General features: G+C 36.1%; 1 protein-coding gene and 1 long non-coding RNA gene across 2 annotated transcripts in view; one reads left to right on the top strand and one right to left on the bottom strand.

The window, feature by feature from the left end:
* LOC105552650 overlaps positions 1-23527 on the bottom strand; it is a 55095-nt gene that overhangs the window by 7818 nt on the left and 23750 nt on the right. Inside the window, exon 3 of the long non-coding RNA XR_001008049.1 lies at positions 614-617. This is a non-coding gene — a long non-coding RNA (uncharacterized LOC105552650). The remainder of the gene's footprint in view (positions 1-613; positions 618-23527) is intronic.
* The window catches only part of PTPRG (protein tyrosine phosphatase, receptor type, G), a 602014-nt gene that overhangs the window by 577240 nt on the left and 1247 nt on the right, over positions 1-23527 (top strand). The window contains exons 19-27 of the mRNA XM_011998353.1: positions 1692-1864; positions 3245-3380; positions 3997-4143; positions 6486-6579; positions 7582-7658; positions 8142-8270; positions 12153-12299; positions 13295-13437; positions 22940-23075. Of these exons, the coding sequence (XP_011853743.1) occupies positions 1692-1864; positions 3245-3380; positions 3997-4143; positions 6486-6579; positions 7582-7658; positions 8142-8270; positions 12153-12299; positions 13295-13437; positions 22940-23075 (1182 nt within the window). The remainder of the gene's footprint in view (positions 1-1691; positions 1865-3244; positions 3381-3996; positions 4144-6485; positions 6580-7581; positions 7659-8141; positions 8271-12152; positions 12300-13294; positions 13438-22939; positions 23076-23527) is intronic.

Below are 23527 nucleotides of genomic sequence, written 5' to 3'. Positions count from 1 at the left end.
TTACTAATACCCTGAGAATCACATTTTGTGGAAATACTGTTTTCAGGTTATCTCAGTTTCTTTTTCAAAATCCACTGTGACAACAAATATCCTAGATCGATCATCATAGCAGTACAGCAATCCCCCTTAATTGTGGAAGGTATATTTCAAGACCCCCCAGTGGATGCTTGAAACCTCAGGTAGTACTGAAGCCTATTTATACAATGTATTTTCCTATACATACATATCTATGATAAAATTTAATTTATAAATTAGGCACAGCAAGAGATTAACAACAATACTGAAACAGAACAATAATAATCTGTAATAAAAGTTATATGAATATATACTGTTTCTCTTAAAATACTGTAATATTTTTGGACTGTGACTGACCTCAGGAATGTGAAACTGCATCTAAGGAGGAACTACTGTATTAAGAACTATAAATAGATGTTCATTAAAAATGTAGTTATTCCTCAGAACGTAGGTATGGCAGTTGTTTGCAGCAATGGGATAATTTTTTTTTCTTGGTGTCTTGGACATTTTGGAAAATGTGATAAAACTGTAGCCTCCTTGCCCCATTTATATTCACACTTACTCACATTTTTATATAAAATTTCAGTGGCTCCAAAGCCCATCTGTTATCCCAGGTTAACAGTCCTTTCTATGTATATTTATTTCCCAAAATGGCAGAAATAACATGAATATCAGTAGCATAGCAATACATCTGTATTCTCTATTATGAAATAGAGCTGCTGGCTGGCTCAAGATGATCAATAACAGCATAAAACTTATAAAGCCCAACTGATGGGAATATTTCAGGTATTTAAACAGGGCCCACTTACTCTTGTTTTAGAAACAGCTTAAGTCAGAGGAAGAAGTCAAATAGGAACTTTAGGTGTTTTACAAACTAACAGGAAAAAGTAGAAAAATGAGAGTTAACAAAAGAATTAAATTAAAGCCATCATGGGCCTTTGTACAACAGCACAGGACCAGACACCCTTCAAGCTTCAATGTTGATTAATGACCCTGAGTCATCCAAAATTTAGAAATTATAGAGGTATTGATAATAAATCGTATCATAGCAAGTAATCTATTTGGGGAAATATTTCATCTAAAGTAGTTAAAATGTAAAAAGTTCAGACAAAGGAAAACTACTCTGAAAAAGTCATTTATGAAAGTGACACATAAATGAGACATTGCCTCTGACTCTAAAGACAGAAGTATTTGACACTTAAAATCTTCCCATCGCTTCCTGGATAGTTTACAGCATCAATCAGCACTCTGGCTCCTAAAGGTCCAGCCTGGACAGTGGAGAAGGAATCAAAATCATAGCCTACAGAGACATGAAAGCAAAGTACTAAGATCTGAAGTTGGGGGCAGAAAATCAGGAAATGGAGGCCTTGCAGGAAAATTAAAAGTGCTTTGGATAGTTCTAAATCCAAAAAAACATGATACTAAATACTATTCATTCATTCTTAGTACAATCTTAAACAGTCTTCTCTTCTAAGTGATAGTGACAGTTCATATCCAGCTTGGTAAAGTCTCCATTTAATGGCATGAAAGTTGGCTACAAGAGGGAATAAACTAGCCTGGGAACAGTGATTAGGGTGAATGTGATCAGTGGTCATGTATCCGGACACCCTTACATTATTTTTTTCCAGAATGTCCACCCCTCACCTTAAAGACATCTTTTTTCACTTTTCTCATAGGGTCAGAAGGGAAATCCCAAGGGTCGTCAGAATGAAAGGATAGTGATCCAGTATCACTATACGCAGTGGCCTGACATGGGAGTTCCCGAGTATGCCCTTCCAGTACTGACTTTCGTGAGGAGATCCTCAGCAGCTCGGATGCCAGAAATGGGCCCTGTGTTGGTGCACTGCAGGTAGGGCCTGGGATTCAACATGTGAAACAGATGGGGCAGGGGACTTAGGCCTCAGTGACCTTGGATCACAATGACTGCTACTGTTTTCACTTAGAAGCTGAATCTTCCACTGGAAACTGGGATGGGTAAGACCTGCCATAGTCTTAAAGAAGCTGTATTCCTGTAACATTAAGAAATCATCTGCTGCTTCTGTGATTTTTTAAAAACTAGATCCTAGTTTTTATAAAATCATCTTATTAATAATATCAGCCAGGCGTGGAGGCCAACACCTGTAATTCCAGCACTTTGGGAGGCTGAGGTGGGAGGATCGCTTGAGCCCAGGAATTTGAGACCAGCCTGGGCAACAAAGTGAGACCCCATTTTTACAAAAAATAAAAGTGAAAAAATTAGCCAGCATGGTGGCACACGTCTGTGGTCCCAGCTACATGGGAGGCTGAGATAGAAGGATCCCTTGAGCCCAGTAGGTCAAGGCTGCAGTGAGCTGTGTTCATGTAACTGCACTCCAGCCTGGGTGATAGAGCAAGACCCTGACCCAAAAAAAAAAAAAAAATTACAAAATCCCCATTGTTTATAGGAAAAGTGTAGCCTGATCCTAATAAATAAAAATAATTACCTTAAGCACAAGAACTTTCCACACTACAATAGACATTGTGTTTTTGTAAATGGCTTTTCTGAAAGGTTCTTCTAAGTAACAATATTTATAGTATATATGAAAAGATTTCATTTTTAAATTTTTAGTTTATATGTTCCATATAAAATACCTTTTCAAAAGCACTGGGAAATCCTTGTATAAAGCTTGTTTTCTGTCAGCTACACTAAATGACTTTAGTTGGTTGTTTAAAAATACTTTTATTCTATTTCATTTGCAAATGCATTCTTGCCTCTTTTTTGTTTGTTTGTTTTAAACTTTGGTACTCAAATAGATGTCGCTTGTTCGGTGATTTACGTTGCAATGCTAAATGAATAACATGTCACCTATACTAGGTTATCTAAGTGGGGTTTAGGCTGGGCATGGTGGCTCACACCTGTAATCCCAGCAGTTTGGGAGGCCAAAGTGGGCGGCACCTGAGGTTAGGCGTTCGATACCAGCCTGGCCAACATGGTGAAACCTCTACTAAAGATAAAAAATTAGTCGGGTGTAGTGGTACACATCTGTAATCCCAGCTACTCGGGAGGCCGAGGCTCAAGAATTGCTTGAACCGGGAGGCAGAGGTTGCAGTGAACCGAGATTGCACCACTGCACTCCAGCCTGGGCAACAGAGTGAGACTCTGTCTCAAAAAAATTATAAAATAAATGGGGTTTAGATGGTAATTTTTCGAATCCAAAGTTAACAGTATGATAAAACAAAAGTGCCAGTTGAGTGTCTTCATTTCTTACAGCGCTGGTGTGGGCAGAACAGGCACCTATATTGTAATAGACAGCATGCTGCAACAGATAAAAGACAAAAGCACAGTTAATGTCCTGGGATTCCTGAAGCATATCAGGACACAGCGTAACTACCTCGTCCAGACTGAGGTAAGGAGTAGCTGCCAACGTCCTCATGAGATTCTGGCAAATGCTGTAACTGAAATTTGTTAAATGATAGTGAAGAGACAGATTCATTCTTTTAGGGCTTGCAGTAATTTACAGGTTTGTATTAGAAGACATTCTGACCATGATACTATTCTATGGATCATAGTTTTCTATTTCTGTATGGATCTTAACATTGGGATTCCTAAATAACTACACAAGTACTTATGAAACAGGTACAGTTGTTTCAAGAGCTGTGTTAGATGGTAGGGGAAGTTAAACATGTTGTCTGGCCTGAGAAATACATAGGAGAGGATGGTTCTAAAACCATTCATTGAACACAATTTCTTGATTGCTTATTGAGTAGAAGCAATAAGCACAGTATAGAATACCGTGATCCAGGCACAGTATAGAATACAGAGCTAAACTTAACACAGTCTCTACTGTAAAGTAAGTTTGGATTGATACAGTGAGTATTGGAGCAAATCACCTAGCTGTAAGTTCTTGAAGGAATTCACTGGGAGGTCCCTGTTAGGGGCAGAATTAAACAAAGGTACACTTCATGAATGACTGGCTAAACCTTAACTCTCCCTCAGTGACTACCATGTATTGTACCTCTTAGGAGCAGTACATTTTCATCCATGATGCCTTGTTGGAAGCCATTCTTGGAAAGGAGACTGAAGTATCTTCAAATCAGCTGCACAGCTATGTTAACAGCATCCTTATACCAGGAGTAGGAGGAAAGACACGACTGGAAAAGCAATTCAAGGTAGTGCTTTGAATAAGTTTCTTTGGCATAAAGCAAGGAAATGTTTTAAATGCCTTGAGTTTGGGGGTTATGTCTTCTTTGCATTAATCTATACACTGAAATGGATTACTGTTTGTACTCATTGTACTCCTTAAATGTGATGCAAAAGAAAATACGATTTTGACCATGTATGAATTGTTGGTGTTCAAGTAGATATACAGTGTTGTATTTTCTTCTGAGCAATTTATTACTTTATCTGAACATAAACATCAGCCCCTGGCCATAATAACATAGTACTTTAGAGTCACTCATTTAGTCCAAAAAATATCCTCTGTATTTTTTCTGAACTAATCTATCTTACCTTAATTATTAAGAATGATTACTTGTAGACATATTGTCCTAAAAATATGCCTATTTCAAAAACTATTTCAGAAGATAATTTAGAAATTTCAAAAGAATTACTAAACAATACTAGAGAAAAGTTAACTTTTCCTAAATGGTTGTTCTTTTTCTTTGATAGGGACATGAAGAAGCTTAAAAGCTGTTAAGGTTTATATGGAATTGACTGAAGTGAAGGTGAAAAAGAGAGATTATAAGGACTATTAAAATAATTAAGGCTCAGTCATCTGATAAACAAATCAAAGTTGCTTCTAACTTTGAAACATTGCCTCTCCAGTTACCAAGTGCTTTCCTATTTATCTTTGTCTTTTAAATTCTATTTTGCACATTGTTCTGTATGTAAATAGTTTCTCCCTTTGTATCAAGATTCAAAGAATGAGATGAATCTACAGTTTTAGTTTTCATGGTAAAACTTTCCATAGACTCTGAAACTTTCATCTGAATCTCAGCTGAAGAAATGAGACTGCCAAGCAAATTATACCAAGTGATATGAAATGAAAAATAGTTTAATTTCACTGACTTCAATCATAAAAGTAATTTAACATTTTTAGCTCCCGATTAACATTCTAACTACTATAAAACCATGAGGTAATTAATAATGAGGACACAGTGTATCATTGTAAATGTTTAACATGAATTCTTACAAAATATTAAGTACCAACATTTCTTACATTCTGCCTTTTTCATTTCTTCAATTTTTTTTATACATACTTTAAAACTTCATTTAAGAAATGCGGCTGGGCATGGTGGCTCACACCTGTAATCCCAGCACTTTGGGAGGCCGAGGTGGGCGGATCACGAGGTCAGGAGATTGAGACCATCCTGGCTAACACGGTGAAACCCCATCTCTACTAAAAATATAATAAATTAGCTGGGCGTGGTGGTGGGCGTCTGTAGTCCCAGCTACTCGGGAGGCTGAGGCAGGAGAATGGCGTGAACCTGGTAGGCGGAGCTTGCAGTGAGCCAAGATCACGATACTGCACTCCAGCCTGGGCGACAGAGCAAGACTCCATCTTAAAAAAAAAAAAAGAAATGCGACCAGGTAGTTGGTTCTTTTACAGGCACTAACCATTTTAGAGCTCAAGATGAAGAAGAAAAGAATCAAATTTGAAAATGAAAATTATATCCAGGGACCATGAGTTTTACTAAAGCATCTGGAGGAGAACACTGATCTCATGTACTCCATTAAGATGGATGCCAGCCCCCCAAAAAATAGGATTGACAAAATAGTTCAACCAAGCTACATAAACAGGAATAATAACCAAACTACTGGGCTGGTTACTTATAACAGCCTCAGAACAATGTTAGTTCAGTTCAACAGAAATGCACTGAGAACTAGTTAAGTACTCCTTTATCTTCAAGAAACATGATTAGCTCATAATAAATAGCATTAGGCAATCTTTTTTAATGTAGACTCACTTGGGTCTTTTATGCCAGTGAGTAATCACAGAAAAAAATTCACAGCAGCAGTGACATCATATAACAGAAGAATCCACATAGTTCTATAAATATCTATTGCACACAGCACCTGTTTAGGGCCTGATAGTAGAAATAAGAAAGATGCAATCAAGGTCACTGAGAGAAGTACCACTAGGAAAGCACAAGAGTGTTCTCTGGGGCTGGGCATGGTAGATTACACCTGTACTCCCAGAGCAGCCTGGGCAACACAGGAAGACCCCAATTCTATAAGCAATTTTAAAAATTAGCTGGTTGTGCTGATGATGCACCTGTGGTCCTAGCTACTCAGGAAGCTGAGGTGGGAGGATCACAGTTACAGTGAGCTACGATCATGCCACTGCACTCCAGCCTGGGCAAGAGAGCAAGACCCTGTGTCTTAAAAGGTTCTTTGTGGCACAAAAATGGTCTTGTTTATCAGTAATCTGCTTGGGATTTTTGCCAAAGCATCAAGCAAATGCTATCAATTGTATCTTTGAATGAAGACTAAAATGTTTTTTCTTTTTCAGTTGGTCACACAATGTAATGCAAAATATGTGGAATGTTTTAGTGCTCAGAAAGAGTGTAACAAAGAAAAGAACAGAAACTCTTCAGTTGTGCCATGTAAGCCTTTAAAATCAGTTTGTTAGTGATCTTTTATACTGGATTGTATGTTATGTACAGAGACAGCCACTACTCTGATGCACCCTGCAATTGTACTGTACGTGGCTATATGGTAGAAGGTTTTGAAAATGTCCTTTTAGTAACCTCATTAATATATGACTTTATACCAGCCTCTTACCTGGTACTACCAAAAGGGAAAATGTTATGCTTATTCAACTAAGGTAGTTTAATGAAACTGGGAGAGGTGGCTATCAGTGTCAGCAAGTTGCTGCATCTATCTGACATAGAATACAGCTTCGTTTCACCTTGGAATGTAAGAATTGGGTCACTTCTACAATATTATAACATAAAAAATAATAATAAAGCTGTACTTGCTGTGGCATTAACATTCCTTTACAACTTAGAATCCTGGATTAATCTATACAACTAGAACCACATTATTCAGTTACTGTGGCTATTGAGATCAAGGCACTGTTGACTGGGGGTGACCTTTGTATAAATAACTAAGGACACAGCTGTCTGCGTGCCGTAGACATAGACATGGGTGATCATTGGGGAGATTTATCTGTAATGAAAAAGGCCTCTAAGACCATCGTGGGCAGAAAAAGGGGTAGACATCGTAGGCAGACATGGAGAAAGGGGTTGGTAAAAGGGCAGAGTATATGTTGGTATAATTGTAGGAATAACAAATTAGAGTCAAAAGTTATCTAAAACCCTATGTCATGTCCATATAAAGTATTCTGTTACTGATCTGCTGTAAAAATCTCTCCCACAGTAAAACTGTATTCCTACAATGCCTGGGTCCTTCTGGGTATGTGCAGCAAAATTTCATTTTACATTCTGCCTCAGCTGATAACACTTGAGCTTGTTTAAAAATATAGATAAGTCTTAGAAAGGGAAGCCAGGAGGATATGTTATTCATCAAGCAAATCTCAGAAAGAGCTGTTGGTTCTGTGTGTATAATAAGGCAAATGTGGTGTTTTTGTTTTTTCCATATGATAGCTGAGCGTGCTCGAGTGGGTCTTGCACCATTGCCTGGAATGAAAGGAACAGATTACATTAATGCTTCTTATATCATGGTGAGAGTCAACAGTTAATTATAAATAAAGTCAATTAAACTGAAAGGTGTTAAAGAGCAGATACCACCTGTGTGACTGATGTCATTTTTGAAATAATTTCTCAATGTGTAATACGAAAAGTAGAGAGATTTCTGTATCTGGAAACTTTTTGGGGGTACAAAAATGCTTAAATTAAGCAGAATGCTTCTTCAGGAATTAATTTTATTAATTTCACACATCTAGTCTTTGAATAAATGTTGAAATTTCTGTTAAGTGAAAACAGCAGGGGTAACTAGAAGTGAACTGCACATGGAGAGAAATTTGTCTGCACAATGCTTGCAGAAGTACATCTAAAAATTAGCCAAATGTACTGAATGCCTTTCTCAATTATTTTAGTGTAGTCAAAACAATGCTATCTTATTTCACAAATATATTTTACTACCACAAAGTTAAAATAAAACATTCATATTCACTGATTTTTTTTTTTTGTCTTCCCAACTGAAGGGCTATTATAGGAGCAATGAATTTATTATAACTCAGCATCCTCTGCCACATACTACGAAAGATTTCTGGCGAATGATTTGGGATCATAACGCACAGATCATTGTCATGCTGCCAGACAACCAGAGCTTGGTAAGTAAAGCACATCTGCTATATATTAATGAGCCCATGAGGCTACAAGCATAAATTACTCTGATACTTTGCCATAGGGCTATAGTAACCATATATGCTAGGGAGGGAATTTAAAATTTTTAAATTCTCATCTTGAAGTCTATAGAGACTCCTTTCATATTCTCACAATACTGTCCCTATCAGTATCCCATTACTTGATTCTCTGATGCTACTGATATCACCCTTCAATTATACTGTCTGTGGTGGTATGGTAGAAGGTTTTGAAAATGTTTTTAGTAACCTCATTAATGTATGACTACACTAACCTCTTACCTGCTGTATGTCACTTTTGAAAAGTAAATAATTGTAGCTTACAGGTACTGAGTATGTAACTGTGTTTACATGTATTAACTTGTTTAATCCTCAACAATTTTAAGACATACATACTATTATTGTTTCACATAATAGCTGAGAAAACTGAGGGAACAAACTTGCTCAAGAGCACACACAAGTAACTGGAGCCAGGATTTCAACCTGAGTCATCTGTCTCCAGAGACCATGCTTATAATCATTTTGCTGTATATCCTACCCCAAAATATTGTGTCAAAAGTACTAATAATGTATCTTTTTTTCCCATTCCATAGGCAAGTCAGATCTACTGCAGGGATAGGCTATTTTGTTCCAACTTAAAAGTCTTTAAGACTAAGCTGCTACCACTTTCCCCTCCCGTAGTCCTTCTCTATTTCAGTCTCTAAACTATACAGAAGGTTTGTAAAACAGACTTAAACGTTTCTGCTTTGATCTTGTGGATACTTAAGTTTCAGAATTAGCTGGGTCTATAAAAGTTACTATGTGGACATGTGAACCCATAAGGTAAAAACAGAAAACATTGAGGATCTGCCTTTATGATAGTCAGATTAATGAGTTTTTTAATCAAAGAAGAACAGCATGTGACTGAACCCCCAGTCTTGGTGACATGCATTTGACTGTGTGCCCAGTCAGTAGGAACTTCTTCACTTTGTCGCATTTTGCTCCAGCTTCAGGATACCAAAACTGCTTCTGTATGATGGAATGGCAACAAAGTTGAGAATCTTAAACTAAAAGCTGGAGTGTAAATTTTCAAATTAGCTGGCAATAGGGTCTATTCTGTTTGGCATGTGGAAATTGGAGGCACTTAGGGTTGTTAAAACGTTCATTTGTTGGATGAATCAGTATTTTGTTATTGTCACTTAACAGAGGGCAATCACCATAAAGCATCTACTCAGCAGCTCATTTGTATGGGGAGGCTGGGAGAAGACTGGACCAAATAAGTGGATACATGTTCTGCAGACACTGAGGATATAGGAACATGCCATCTCAGTGTCTCTCTGAGGCCTCGGAAGGCTAGATTAGAATCATATACAACTGACCTCTCAGTTCTGAGATGGAGAGTTTCATCATTGCACAGTTTTTCCTAAAGACTGATATCTCTGAGTTCTTTTTGTTTGTTGTATTATTACTGCTATACCTTTACCAGATCATAATTCTGTAAGGAGCCCAAAAGTCACTGCTTTCTAACTCACAAAGTACTCACAAAGTACAAAGATGCCCAGATATCTTTGACCTATAAATATAGTTGTAAGCAAAACAGTCATGAGACCAGTGTGCCTGCTAAATTAAGAAGTAGCATTTATTTTTCTTAGACTTTCAAGATGAAACATTTTTTCTACCTTTCTTCTACCATAACTCAAATCCCTTTGGTAGCCTTTAAGCTAGTTAATTTACTATTCATGTTATCATCATAGTATTTCTTTAAGGTAAGTAGTTTTTATTCCCACTTTCCAGATATGGAAATTAAGGTTCAGATTAATTTACCCAGGATTACATCCACTAATAAATCCTGTGCTTAATCTGTGCATATTTGTTACATTTAGATGCCCTGTTCATTACCTTATATCTTTAATATCAGTGTCCTTGGACAAAACCTGTTAAAACCCACGACAGTTACAGACTTCTTTTGTATAGACTAAACCCAGTTGCTAATCTGTTTCCCCTTATGCTGAGCTTTAAAAATAAAAATGTACTTGGCAATAAGCTATATTGAAACTTGAAAGGGTGATAAGTCTTATTGGACTGTTGGCTCATTTCTAATGCAACAATGTAAGATTAAACAAAGCCTTCTTTGTTTTGAACATTATTCAGAATTATTTCTGACTTCAATGATAGTAGGTAGGCATCTTCAGGAAAATGCCCCATAGGAACCTATATACTACAGGAAAACTACAGTTTGCTATTTGAGCTGATTAGGATACGTGGTGTACATCATAATCATATTTCTCACAGTCTCCAACCTATGCAACAATTAACTTTCTCTTAGGCACCCATAGTTTTTAGGGACAGAATTCAAGTACCAAGCCTGCATATCTATTTTTAATCTTAAAATGGATGAACATTTAAAGCATGCCTGATTCAAGGCTGAAAGACTTTCTATGTTATCCCCTCTTGAAATATAACATTGACAGATTTACTTTTCTTTTAAAACTGCCTTGTACATACAGCCAACCTACTTACTCACACACAATGTTCCAAAAAAGTTCTATCCCTTGCCATTTATTAGCTGTGTGATTTTAGATAATTTATGGACCCTCTCCCCAAAGCCTTGTGTCTTCATCTGTAAAGACAGATGATAAAAAATCTCCTCAGGGTTAATATACAAAATTTGTACAGAACTCATACAACTCAATCATGAAATACCTGATTTTAAAATGGGCGAAAGACCTGAATAGACATTTCTCCAAAGAAGACATAAAGATGGTTCCAACTGGTATATGAAAAGGTGCTCAACCTCATTAACTTTCAGGGAAATGCAAATCAAAATACCTCACACCCACTAGGATAGTTATTTTAAAAAATCAAAAGATACCAAAAGCTGGTGAGGGTAACAAAGAAAACTCTCACACACTGTTGATGGGATTGTAGATTGGTAGAGCCATGATGGAAAACTGTCTGGAGGTTTCTAAATAAGTTAAAAATAGAACTACCATAAGATCCAGCAGTCCTTCTTGTGGGCATGTACCCAAAGGAAGTGAAATCAACACCTTGTAAAGATATTTGCACTCCCCTGTTCACTGCAGCCTTATTAGCAATCGCCAAGCTATGGAAACAACCTAAGTTTCCATCAACAGATAAATGGATAAAGAAATTGTGGGGTAGGGAGGAAATGGGAAGACGTAAAATAAATCAAGAGGATACAAAACAACAGATGAGGAAGAACAAGTTTAGAGATCTCATGTCCAACATGAGGACTACAGGTAACAAAACTGCACTATATTTGGGAATCATGCCAATATTGAGTACATTTTAGCTCTTCCTGCCACAAAAACGAAAGTGAGATGATGGGTATGTTAATTTGCTCCTAACTATAGTAACCTTTTTACTATCTGTATGTATCCGACATCATACTAAAAATATACAAGAAAACTTACAATGTTTATGAAAGTCCTTTGCAAAATGCAGTTCAACTACAGAATTATTAACATAATCCACAGGAAATAATTAGCATGTCTTGATTGCTTAAGCAATTGTGAAATAACAAAATTAATTGACCTAGATCCTGCTTCCTTTTTTACTATGTCAATATTACAGAATACTTTTCAACTGTAGTAAGTCCCCCATAGTGGGAGTGTTTCAGGTTGCTACACTAACAGGTGAGAGGTGCTAGAAAATGATTATCAAAATATATTTTACAATAAAATAACCATTCAACTTGGTATAATTAGATGGGAACATATAACTCTATGAATTCAGTTTAAAAGAAGGCTTGAGAGGTATGGGAAATGACAAAATCAGTATGCAAGAAATAAAAAACAAATGCTTGACAGAACTGCAGAGGCTTTTTTGTTTGTTTGTTTTTGTTTCCCAAAGGCAGAAGATGAGTTTGTGTATTGGCCAAGTCGAGAAGAATCCATGAACTGTGAGGCCTTTACCGTCACCCTTATCAGCAAAGACAGACTGTGCCTCTCTAATGAAGAACAAATTATCATCCATGACTTTATCCTTGAAGCTACACAGGTAACCTAAACCTCAGTTCCTCACTAATAGCCATACCTGGGCCCTGGATCATCATTCTAAATAATAATGAAATAATTTACCACCCTCAAGCCAGGCTCAGGCATTTAAGTAAGACTTAATTTTAAATATTTACATTTTCCTTTTTTCTTCCTTCAAATATTTGCTTTTTCCAGCTGGCTAGATGAAATGTAACAGTTCCTCCGATTCAGCATGCATACAAATAGGTCTGTTGACCTAATTATAAAAACAATATACTAGAGCTCAATATTTTCTTTGCCATCAGAAATGTAAGCTTTGCAATGTGTTGCAGAGATGATAATACCAAGTTTTTTAAGTAAATATTTTGCTGCCTTCTTGTGGGATAAGGTTGGGGGGGCTCTTATACCAGTAATTTAAAGGATGAGCCCCTTCCTTGTTTTCCTTTAATGTTATAAATAAGAAAATAGAGTAGCATATAAGGTCTTTAATAATTTATTGTCACTTGAAATTTTTGACTAAGCCAAATGAAATTGTTTCACTAGCATGACCTACTTGGATGTTTGTCTTGAGACAGGGTCTCACTCACAGTGGCATCATCAAAGCTCAAACTCCTGGGCTCACGTGATCCTTTCACATCAGCCTCCCGAATAGCAAAGACTAAGGCACATGCCACATGACTGGTTTTTTTAAATTTTTTAGAGACAGGTCTCCCTGTGTTGCCCAGGTGGGTCTTGAACTCCTGGCCACCTTGGCCTCCCAAAGTGCTGAATTACAGGCATGAACCACTATGCCTAGCCATGCTTTTTTTTTTTTTTTTTAAAAAAAAAAAAAAAAAAAAAAGCAAGCAAGCAAGCAAACCTTCTTGGCATTTTTCTTCTTTCCAACTGTGGTTTGGTCAACACACCATTGTTGAGAGTTACCTATAACACATGCTTTCTCAGGAGCAAGTTCTAGTCATTAGATTGTAGATATGTGAAATAAAGGAAGGGATTTGACTCATGTTGTATTGGTTACAGGATGACTATGTCTTAGAAGTTCGGCACTTTCAGTGTCCCAAATGGCCTAACCCAGATGCCCCCATAAGCAGTACCTTTGAACTTATCAACGTCATCAAGGAAGAGGCCTTAACAAGGGATGGTCCCACCATTGTTCATGATGAGTATGTATCTGTTTCTTAATTTTAAAATGTAGACAGTTTTTTTTGTTTAAGTTCTTGTTGAAAGCAGTAGAAAAGGAAGCCAGAATTTTAAAACCTATCTATCACCTCAGCTTGTGACAACTCCATGTTATTTCTAATGTGGACATGTACAAAGTGTTGTTGCTCTGTTTACATTGTCATATGTCAAACTCTTCCAAGACTCCCAGGTTCTTCTAGAGTATATGGTCGAGAAAGGGGGGAGTATTATATCTTAGCCTACAGAAGTAGACCTGCATGCATTTAGAGGTTTTATGTGTTAGTAACAAATGAGTAAATTAATAACTGTTTACATTAATTAAATAATTTTTTAAAATCCTTACACTGAATTTCAAACACTTGTTAGGGAAATAACCTTTTAAAATATGACTTAGTTGATGAGTCGAGATAAAACTAGTAGTATTAATGATAATATTTAAAGTTCATGATGTGTTTTAAAGTCTACAGTACTGTCTTTTGGGATTTAAAGATAAGGAATATGAATTCTCAAAGAGAAAAATAACTTGCACCTGGTCTCAGAGCTTCTAAGTGTCCGAATGGTATCCCAGCCCAGCACCTTTCCACTTTAATAAGAAGGAAAGGGTCATAGATATATCTTATTGTTTATGGATATTTGGAGCCAAACTTCATGGCCTGTAAGTTGGTTATATAATTGGGTCATTTCAGATCTCACAAACCTTTAGCCAATATTACACATTCCCATTTTTATTTTAGTTCCAAGGTAGCTCTTGGTCAGCAGCATCCATTATGTTCATTAAATTACCAACTAGCATAAAGTATTAATAAATTTGAAAGTGAAGCTTATTGTGAAGGCTTTTTTTCCTTGCACTAATGCTGTAACATGAAGTACACAAGGGCTCAGCACCTTCATTCACCTCAAATCACAGTACTCTCCTACTTGAAGTAATGTGTACTAGCTGCTTCCAAAAAATGTTATAGTCTTTCAAAACATTGGCCTGACTCTTAATTAGTAAGATGAAAACTTAAGATTTGAAAAGCATTACAGTTGAAACATTAATTAAATAGCACACTAAGTAAGATCACCGGAAATGTGACAACCATCAACAGTGGTTAAATAGCACAGACAGCCTCAAAATAACTGGGGAGTTGCTACTGAACTAAAATTTTGTGGTATGCAGTTATAGCATAAAGTTAGGGCATTTTCTAGAATTCCTGAGTTTTACCAGCTCTTATCATCTCTTGTCATCAAATTCTAATGTTACTGCCCAATTACATGACTGATTTTGCTGTTATGGTAGTACTCCGAGGTGTTTTGTCCTGAAGTCAGTAATGCACCTAATCTTATATTTTAGGGTAAGGAAAGAGGAAAAGAAAAATAACCACCAGTTAAATACTAAACAGAAGTGTTTGATTCACTTATCTATATTCAACTTTTGAGTAATTTTGTCTTATTCAGTGATTTTTATGTCACATGCTGAATATATATCCCCTCCGGAATTAATCAAATGTATACAGGCCTCATTCTTAGGCCTATATACAAAAAGAGCAAATTAATCCTAAACCAGTAGATCTGCAAATATCATATAGGTGAGATGCATTAAAAGCCACCAGTAGAAATGTATTAATTCATTTATCTACTCTCTGCAGGGAATAAGTTAATTCCATTGAAATTATTGAAGAGCAACTTTAAAATTTTTAACACTTGCTAGCTCTAGTGAAATACTCTGAACACCAGTTCCTTTTCAGTTTCCATCTTACCTACTTTTTGTACCTCTAAACATCACTTCCTGATGGCCTACAAACACCTCAAATTCAGCATAGCTACAACCAAACTCATCTTCCCTGCCTGCCCCTAATCAACTTAGTTGTACAGACCAAAAACATATCAGAGTTCTTTTTGAGTCTCCCTCATCTCCAGGTCTAATTGGCCACCACCAGGTCTTCTTGGTGCCATCCATTCTTTCAATAGACTTTTCAAAATCTTTTACAATCTGGTGTAAGTTTACATTTCCAGCTATCATCCCAATCTGCCACTGAAGTACTTCCTGCATACCACCTTGCCCCTACAAATCCTCTTTCCTCTAAGCGCCCTTTCATTCAACACAGTTCAAAAGTCACTCTCTGAGACTCTAACTCATCCCAGAAGTGCTAAGTGAAATCATTAACATGACATCTTTACCAATGCATACCAGCTAAATGTCATTCCTTATTATCATGTCACACCATAATTATTTGTGTACATGACTGTCACTCTCACATTGCTGAGGCCAGCAATGGTAATTTATTCATCCCAGTTTCCACAGGGTGAAACCCAGTGCCTGGGACAGCGTGGGTGCTAGATAAGTATTTGCATGAAATGGGTATGTGTTGTAAATTGTGATGACTTACAAACTATTAAGCCTATGTACCCCTATACAAATTGTCCCCAGAAAGCCTTGCTTTTTGTCTCATTTATTGCTCAAAGTCATTTTGGCTGCTTAAATTCTTCTTTTCAAAGTGTTTTTAACCTCTGTCAAAGGCAGGAGTGAACAGGCTTGGGGAGAAGGCCTGCACGCATTTGATATGTGAGGCAAAGAGTTGAACTTTTAGTGTGCAAACACTGTGACATCTATTTGGTCTTCATAGAGATCTTTTTAACACCTACTTTTGGGGGCGGCAGCGGCGGTGGTCTCAGGTGTGTCCCAGGTGGATGACATTTCTAGATAAGTGAGCTAAGAATAAAATTCCTAACCAAAAAGTAAACTGCTTCTATTTGAGGACAGGCACAGCTTAAAGGCAGACGGCTTCATTCTCAGCATTCTATAGTCAACTGTTCAAGATTATTCTGCTCAGAGGCTGATCTGCATCATTACTGTTGATTTTAAAAACAGCCTGTGTTCCCACAGAAGATGTTTAGAACATAAGCATCGTTCTCACATAGTCTTGTAAGACAGCTGTAGATCAGACCTCACCCAAATTACTCCATTTACTCACAGACTGAAGAAGAGTTCCCTGTGCAAATACTTAATTACTCACTCTGGAGATACGTGTATCACCCTACTGGATAGCATAATAATATAAAAATACTATCTGCCTTATTCACACCCATTCTGTCATGAGTGGACAATAAATAACAGTTTCCCAGAGGTACATGACATGTGATAACATCACTTTTAGGGCTAATAGTATTTTAACATTTTCTCAGTTTTAATTTCTAATACAGTAAATATTGACATATACAGCCCAAATAAACCCCTTGAAGGTCCTCAATAATTTTTTATTTTAATTTGGCCCTGAGATCAAAGAGTCTGAAGACTGCTAAGATGGACTGTTTTCTATAGCAAAGGCTGCAAAGACACCCACAAATCATAATTAATTCCAGTATTTTCACTTTTATTGAGAGCCTTATGGAAGGCTTTCGTGTTGTCATTCTTCCCTAAGATTGATACTTATTCAAGCTTCAATTTTTTTGTTTTCCTTTCCGCCCTACTGATTTCAAAGGGAAGCTCCATGTCTTCACAGTGTCAGGGTTATAACTCCGGATTTCTATCTTGGTTATGATTTTAAAAACAAAGTATTAAAAACTACAATAATTATAAGTAAATATATGAAGTAGTGAAAAATGGTTAAATGCCCACAGGTACCATCCTGACTATACAAGGAACCACAATGTGTTTGTTTTAAAATGAATATAGACAGAGCACTTAAAAAACATCACTGTACATCAGGAACTTAAAGTACTTTCATTTCTTTTGTAATGTCTTTGAAGTAAAGGCAGGGAAAGATGAGAAAAAATCAGGTTTCTTTCTTAACATCACTAGTTAAATAAGCATTACTTTTAATGGAGCCCTTAGAGGAAGTGGCAAACAAAATATCAAAGCCAGTGAATTTATATACTACTCTCATTTTATCTAGGTTACAGATTACTTATATCACTTTTGCACTAAGTCCCTGTAATTTTAAATGCAAATCCATGGAACTCAATGAACATTCTTTAATCCCACTTAGTTCCTAAACTTCTGAAAGAGAATGGCCCTTACTTTTTGTCTTTCTTCTGTCATTACGTTTGGTATGCAGAAGGTATTTAAAAGTATCTGTATATTTGATTGATCTGACTTGCTAGTTTCTTGTCATATTTAAGCCATATTGTATAAATACTTCCTTCATTTTGCTGCTTATTTAAGTGTGGCTAAATACAGGAAAGGCAACCCATGGAAAGGTGAGAGTAATCTCACATGGAGGGCATGCATACTCCGTAACAAACATACATGTTACCTGACTTTTCTATCTGACTGGCCACAGATAGCTTTGAAAGAGCTAAGAAAAAAGGGGGGATCTTAAGGGTAACCATTTCACTAGAACAGATTAAACAAATGTTAAATTCTTTCCCTCCCAAACAAAATCAGTACAAATGATTTTTTAATACCATGCTAAAATGATGTCAACTCAGTACAATTTAGAGGGAAGGCAACATGCTGAACAAAAACCAAAAACCACAATAAATCAGAGTTTAATAGGGTATTAAAATACATCCTCAGAGATCTAAAGGAAGATTTTATGAAATGAAGAATATTTATTATGAAATAGGAACAACTTAAGCCTAACAATGAGAAAAATACATTAATTCATGAAACTAAAAACTTAAAAGATGGGACACTACTGGAGTGCAGAACTGAAATAAAACTAGAATATGGAAGCCACATACAGAAGTTCTAACATATGTCTAAAAAGTTATCCATGGGGCAATAAAAGACAGGTTAAAGAGGAAGAAATAACAGCTGAGGATTTCCAAAAACAGAATAAAGTATTAAGTTCTTAAAGTGAGTGACCAGGATACATTTGATCAGTAGCATTCAGAGAGATTTGAATACCACAATTAACAAGCCTGATCTAATAGTGATATAGAGAAGTTTGCGCCCAAGAGAGACTATATAGAGAAACCTAGAGTCTCTTCAAACACAAACGGTTTATTTATATACATTAGCCATAAATGGAATTTCAATACATTCCCCCACAACAGATACCATACAAGGCCACATTCATTGATTACAACCCACTTATATTAGAAACCAACAGTGAAATAAGATCTCAAATCCTTATAACTAGAAACTGAAATCCTTACATCTAGGATTGCTTATAAATAATTCATGGATTGAAGATGTAACCAAAATAGACATTGCAAAGTACTTAAGACTAAATGATGATAAAGGCACTGCATTTTAAAACCTGGTGAAATGGAGCCAAACTGTACTAAAAAAAAAAAAAAAAAAAACACAAAAAGCCTGTGTAAACTCTACATATTACAAAGGTTAAAAATAAATCAAGCATTCAGCTCAAGCCAGAAAAAGCACCAGATAAATCAACAAAAAGTACAAGGAATTAAAAGCAAATAGTAATGAAAATGGGGGCTGGAAGGAGATAGTAAAATTTAAGCAATAAATAGTCTAATAAGAGATAAAGTTTTGGAAATATGATGAAGGAAAAATTCTACCATTTATCTGTAGCTACATTAAAAACATTCAAGAGTTGGCCAGGCACGGGGACTCACATCTATAATCCCAGCACTTTGGGAGGCCAAGACGGACAGATTACCAGGTCAGGAGTTTGAGACCAGCCTGGCCAACATGGTGAAACCCCATCTCTACTAAAAGTACAAAAATTAGCTGGACATGGTGGCAGGCACCAGTAATCCTAGCTACTCGGGAGACTGAGGCAGGAGAATAGTTTGGACCTGGGGAGGCAGAGGTTGCAGTGAACCAAGATCGCGCCATTGCACTCCGCCTGGGCGACAGGGCGATACTTCGTCACACACACACAAAAAAATTTGAAAGTTGTTAATTTGCTTAGGTGCGATAGTATGTTTTCTTTAAGTGCTTATCTTTTAGAGTTTGATACTAAATTATGACTAAAACACCTGAGATTTGCTTCAAAATATATTGGGGAAGAAACAGAAATGAAATGAGAATGGCCATGAGCTGTTGATCATTATAACTGAATGATGACTACATGAAGGTTACTGTACTATTATGCTTTGGTGTCTGTTTAACATTTTCTATAATAAAAAGCTAAAAATAATACATATTTTAAAAGAAAATAAGCATTTAAGATTTTATAACTCTATACTAATAAATGTTTAAGCCTAGAAATAAGCATAGTAAAATAACACTTAGTGAACACATGGTATGTGGTGTGTGCCAGTCTCTGTTCTGAGCCATTTACATGTATCAGTTCAATTTTAAACTCTAGTCTCACTATGCGATCTTGGCCAGTTACTTCACCTAAATGTGCCTTATTTATTCAACCTCAAACGGAGATAATACTGGTACCCATACCATAGGGTTACTGTGAGGACTAAGTCGGTACATGTAAATACCTATAAGAGAACATGGCACATAAAGCACAACACATGTTAGTGATCACTAAGAACTGAATAAGAGAATGAGTTTCCACTTGTTAGGGCCCATAAGTCCTGACCAAGGCTACATATGAACAGTAACATACAGAAGATTTAATGCAACATTGATTTAAACAAAAAAGGCTTAGCACCAGAATGGAAATGTATAGGCCAAGCTTACTTATTTGAACTCCGATGCAAAAATGCCAATAAAAAGTGTCTAATAAAACCTAGTATATTAAAAATTAATTACACATCATGAAAAACTTATCCTAGTAATGCAGAGCTGGTGTTAAGCTTTTGATATATTACCAAAAGTTTATCAGTAAATTCAGGACATTTTTAGAGATATTTAAAAAAAAAAATCAATAGATACTGAAAAGCGTACAATAAAACAACACCCATTCATGACCCCCCTCCTCCAAAAAAAACCACTTAGAGTAAAAATAGAAAGCATCCTCTTTACCTTTATAATTGTTATTTACCAGATGCATACTAGCAAACATTTTAGTATTAAAAACTTAGAAGCTTGAACATTTAAGATACATGATACTTGCTTTCAGTGCTAGTATGTAAGCCTATGTAGGTGCTAGCCAACACAGTAAAAGCAGAAGATAGAAGAAGCATAAAAGTTGAACAGAGGGAATATTCGCATTATTGGCAGATAAAGATGTCAACTACCTAGAGAATCCACAAACTATTCAAACTTAAGCCGGGTTCTTCTGTTTGACCGGATACAATTTCACCATGTGAAAATCAGTAACTTTCCCATGTATGAAGTGAAACTAAACAGAAAATGTTGTCACAAAAGGAGGCCATTAATAGGAGTAACAAACTCTAAAGTACCTAAAAATTTACCAAAAATGAAATTGGCAAAGACTATAAAGAAAACTATAAAACCTAGTTAAAAGCTATAAAAGGCCTGAATAAATGGAGAAAAGACATCATGCTCATGAAGAGAAAAACTCAAGATTGAAAAGATGGTAATTTCCTCAGATCCATCTATATATTCAGTGCAACCTAATCAAAATCCCAACAAAAATGTTTGTGTTCCTTAACAATCTGGTTTCAAAATTACTATGAAACAGGATGGAGTCGGGTGGAAGGTTAGAGTTATTTGGACATAAGTGTACCAGTAAAAAATGAAAATTGTATGTTTGAATCACTAAAAACAATATGAAGTAAATGTAGAGACAGCCAAGACTATTACAGAAACTTGCTTTATCGGATATCAAGACTTATTAAGGAACTGGGATACACATGGGGAGGTACAAAAAATAGACAAACAGAATAAAAGGTCAAAATAGAGTTCAGAAATAGGCTTGCATATAGAAGAATGTAGTACATGCTAAAAAGGAAGCTGATGTCAATGAGAAAAGATCACAATGTAAAATAAGAAATGCTGGGACAACTGGTTATCCAATGGAAAAATAACTATAATCAGACCCCTTCCTTACATCAAAGCAAGAATAAGACTCAGATGAATTAGACAATTAAATGTAAAAAAGTAAAATTAGAACATGTAGGAAAGTATCTTTAAAAAAAAGGTTAGAGAAAGCATTCTCAAACAAGATTCCAATAAAAGACAAAAATAAAAGATTTATCAACTTGATTACATCTAAACTATACTTCCGTATAACAAAATGACCACAAACAATGTTAAGAGAAATAGATTGGGGGGAAAAAAAAACTCACAAGTACTACAGACACTGTAAAAATAACTCCTATATAAATCATTTTGAAAGAGGCAAACTTACTAGAAAAGTGTTAATTAGGCAATTTCAGAAGAGAAAATATAGATGGTCAATATTCAAAAAAAGACATTCAGCCTCCCTGGTAATCAAGGAAATGTAAATTAAAACCCTAGTAAGATACAGTCTTCCACTCATCAGACTGGCAAAAGTGTTTCAAGTTTAAAACGATGAGGAGAAGCAAGTATTCTCATGCTGGGAATAGTATGAACAGGTAACAACCACTTGGGAAAGAAATACAGTAGTATCTTTAAAACTTAAAATGGGCATACCTGGGACTCTAGCCCTTCTACTCAGTACCTATGCTAAAGTGCACAAATTCAAACAAGCTAAATGTCCATCTAGAAGGTAAACTTCGTATGCATGTAGCAGACGAAATAATGATGAAATAATGAGTTGAACTGAAATGTAGTGATATACCTAAATCTGGAAGGCTGTATCTACATGTGTAATAATTTTTACCTCTGGAGAGGTTACCTCTAAAGTTGGGGGGTGGTGGCTAAGGGGGACTTTGGTCTTATTTGTATTAAAGATGTAAAACATGTAATATTTTAATGTTATGTAACAATTTAGAAATGACATTTAAGTTTTTCAAAAAACAATGGGCACAGGGCATCTGAACTCCAGTCTCATCTCTGTCACCAGCCAGCAACAGCATCTTGAACAATTCATTTAATCCATCTGTTTTCTCATCACTAATGTGGAAACTATGTTCCATCACAGATTCCTGTGAAAAGTGGAGTTACCAACCTGGCCTGATGGAAATTTACTACCTTTCTAAGACTTTTTTGTGAAGCAAAGAGAACCATATTTATCTTTCCAAGGATTTCATAGAAAGTGCTCTCATTAGGAAAGTTCCACTTCAGTGCCAAAAATAATTACTTCATATGAAATTAATTTTGGAAATTGTCTGTTTGGAGCCATATATTTCCATTTTTTAATTTTTCATATTCTGTAAGTTCAATTTAACTATTTGGAACGGTTTAAAAAAAATTCAGAGCCCTTCATCACTGGCTGCTTGTCCAATAACCTCTAGTTAAGAGGTTCTCTTTATTGTTTTTTCTATTGTACCACCCAACTCATCACCAATACCAAATCATCTTTAGCTCTCCCAAGTCTACTTCTGAACCTCTCATTTCCTATTAGATATCAAGCTAAACGTCTAATGAACCAATTTGGGATATTCCACTTCATAAACAAATCTCACCTTTATGCTAGCTTCCAAATCCCTCCCCCATCCAGCATTTCATTCATTCGTGTCTTTAGAATAAACGTCAAAACAGTCTACTTAGTTTCTATGAAAATACATGACAGTAATTTCGTTTAAATATATTTGGTCCCTTTATACATCTGAAATCATATCTTTTTTTTTCTCCCCCAGGTATGGAGCAGTTTCAGCAGGAATGTTATGTGCCCTTACCACCCTGTCCCAGCAACTGGAGAATGAAAACGCTGTGGATGTTTTCCAGGTTGCAAAAATGATCAATCTTATGAGGCCTGGAGTATTCACAGACATTGTAAGTAGTGTGCTTATGTGTAAAACCTGTACTACATCAGTTGAAACTCAGACTCACAGTTTAGAGCAGTTGTTCTCAACTGGGGGTGATTTTCCCCCACCCAGGGGACATTTGGCCATGTCTGGAGATTTTTTTGCTTGTCACAACTGCAAATGGATGGCATCTAGAGGATACAGGCCAGAGATGCTGCTAAGCAAACCACAGAGCACAAGACAGCCCTCAATACCATAGAATTATCTGGCTCAAAATGTCAGTAGTGCTCAGGTTGAGAAGCCCTGCTTTAGAGGATAGTATTTTCCGGTTATCTTAATGAACTATCAACATTGAGAATTGGTTCCAAGCTAACAGAGATCAAAAGAACATGAAGAAGGTATAGGTCTTGACTATAATGGATTCTCAAATGATTTTTTTTAAAGTTTCTTAGATAACATTTATGATATTTCTGTTTCTCT

The sequence above is a fragment of the Mandrillus leucophaeus genome, unplaced genomic scaffold (genome assembly GCF_000951045.1).
Source record: "Mandrillus leucophaeus isolate KB7577 unplaced genomic scaffold, Mleu.le_1.0 Scaffold57, whole genome shotgun sequence".
Taxonomy (NCBI): domain Eukaryota; kingdom Metazoa; phylum Chordata; class Mammalia; order Primates; family Cercopithecidae; genus Mandrillus; species Mandrillus leucophaeus.
Note: the sequence above shows the minus strand (reverse complement) of the source record. Positions and strands in the feature narration are given on the sequence as shown.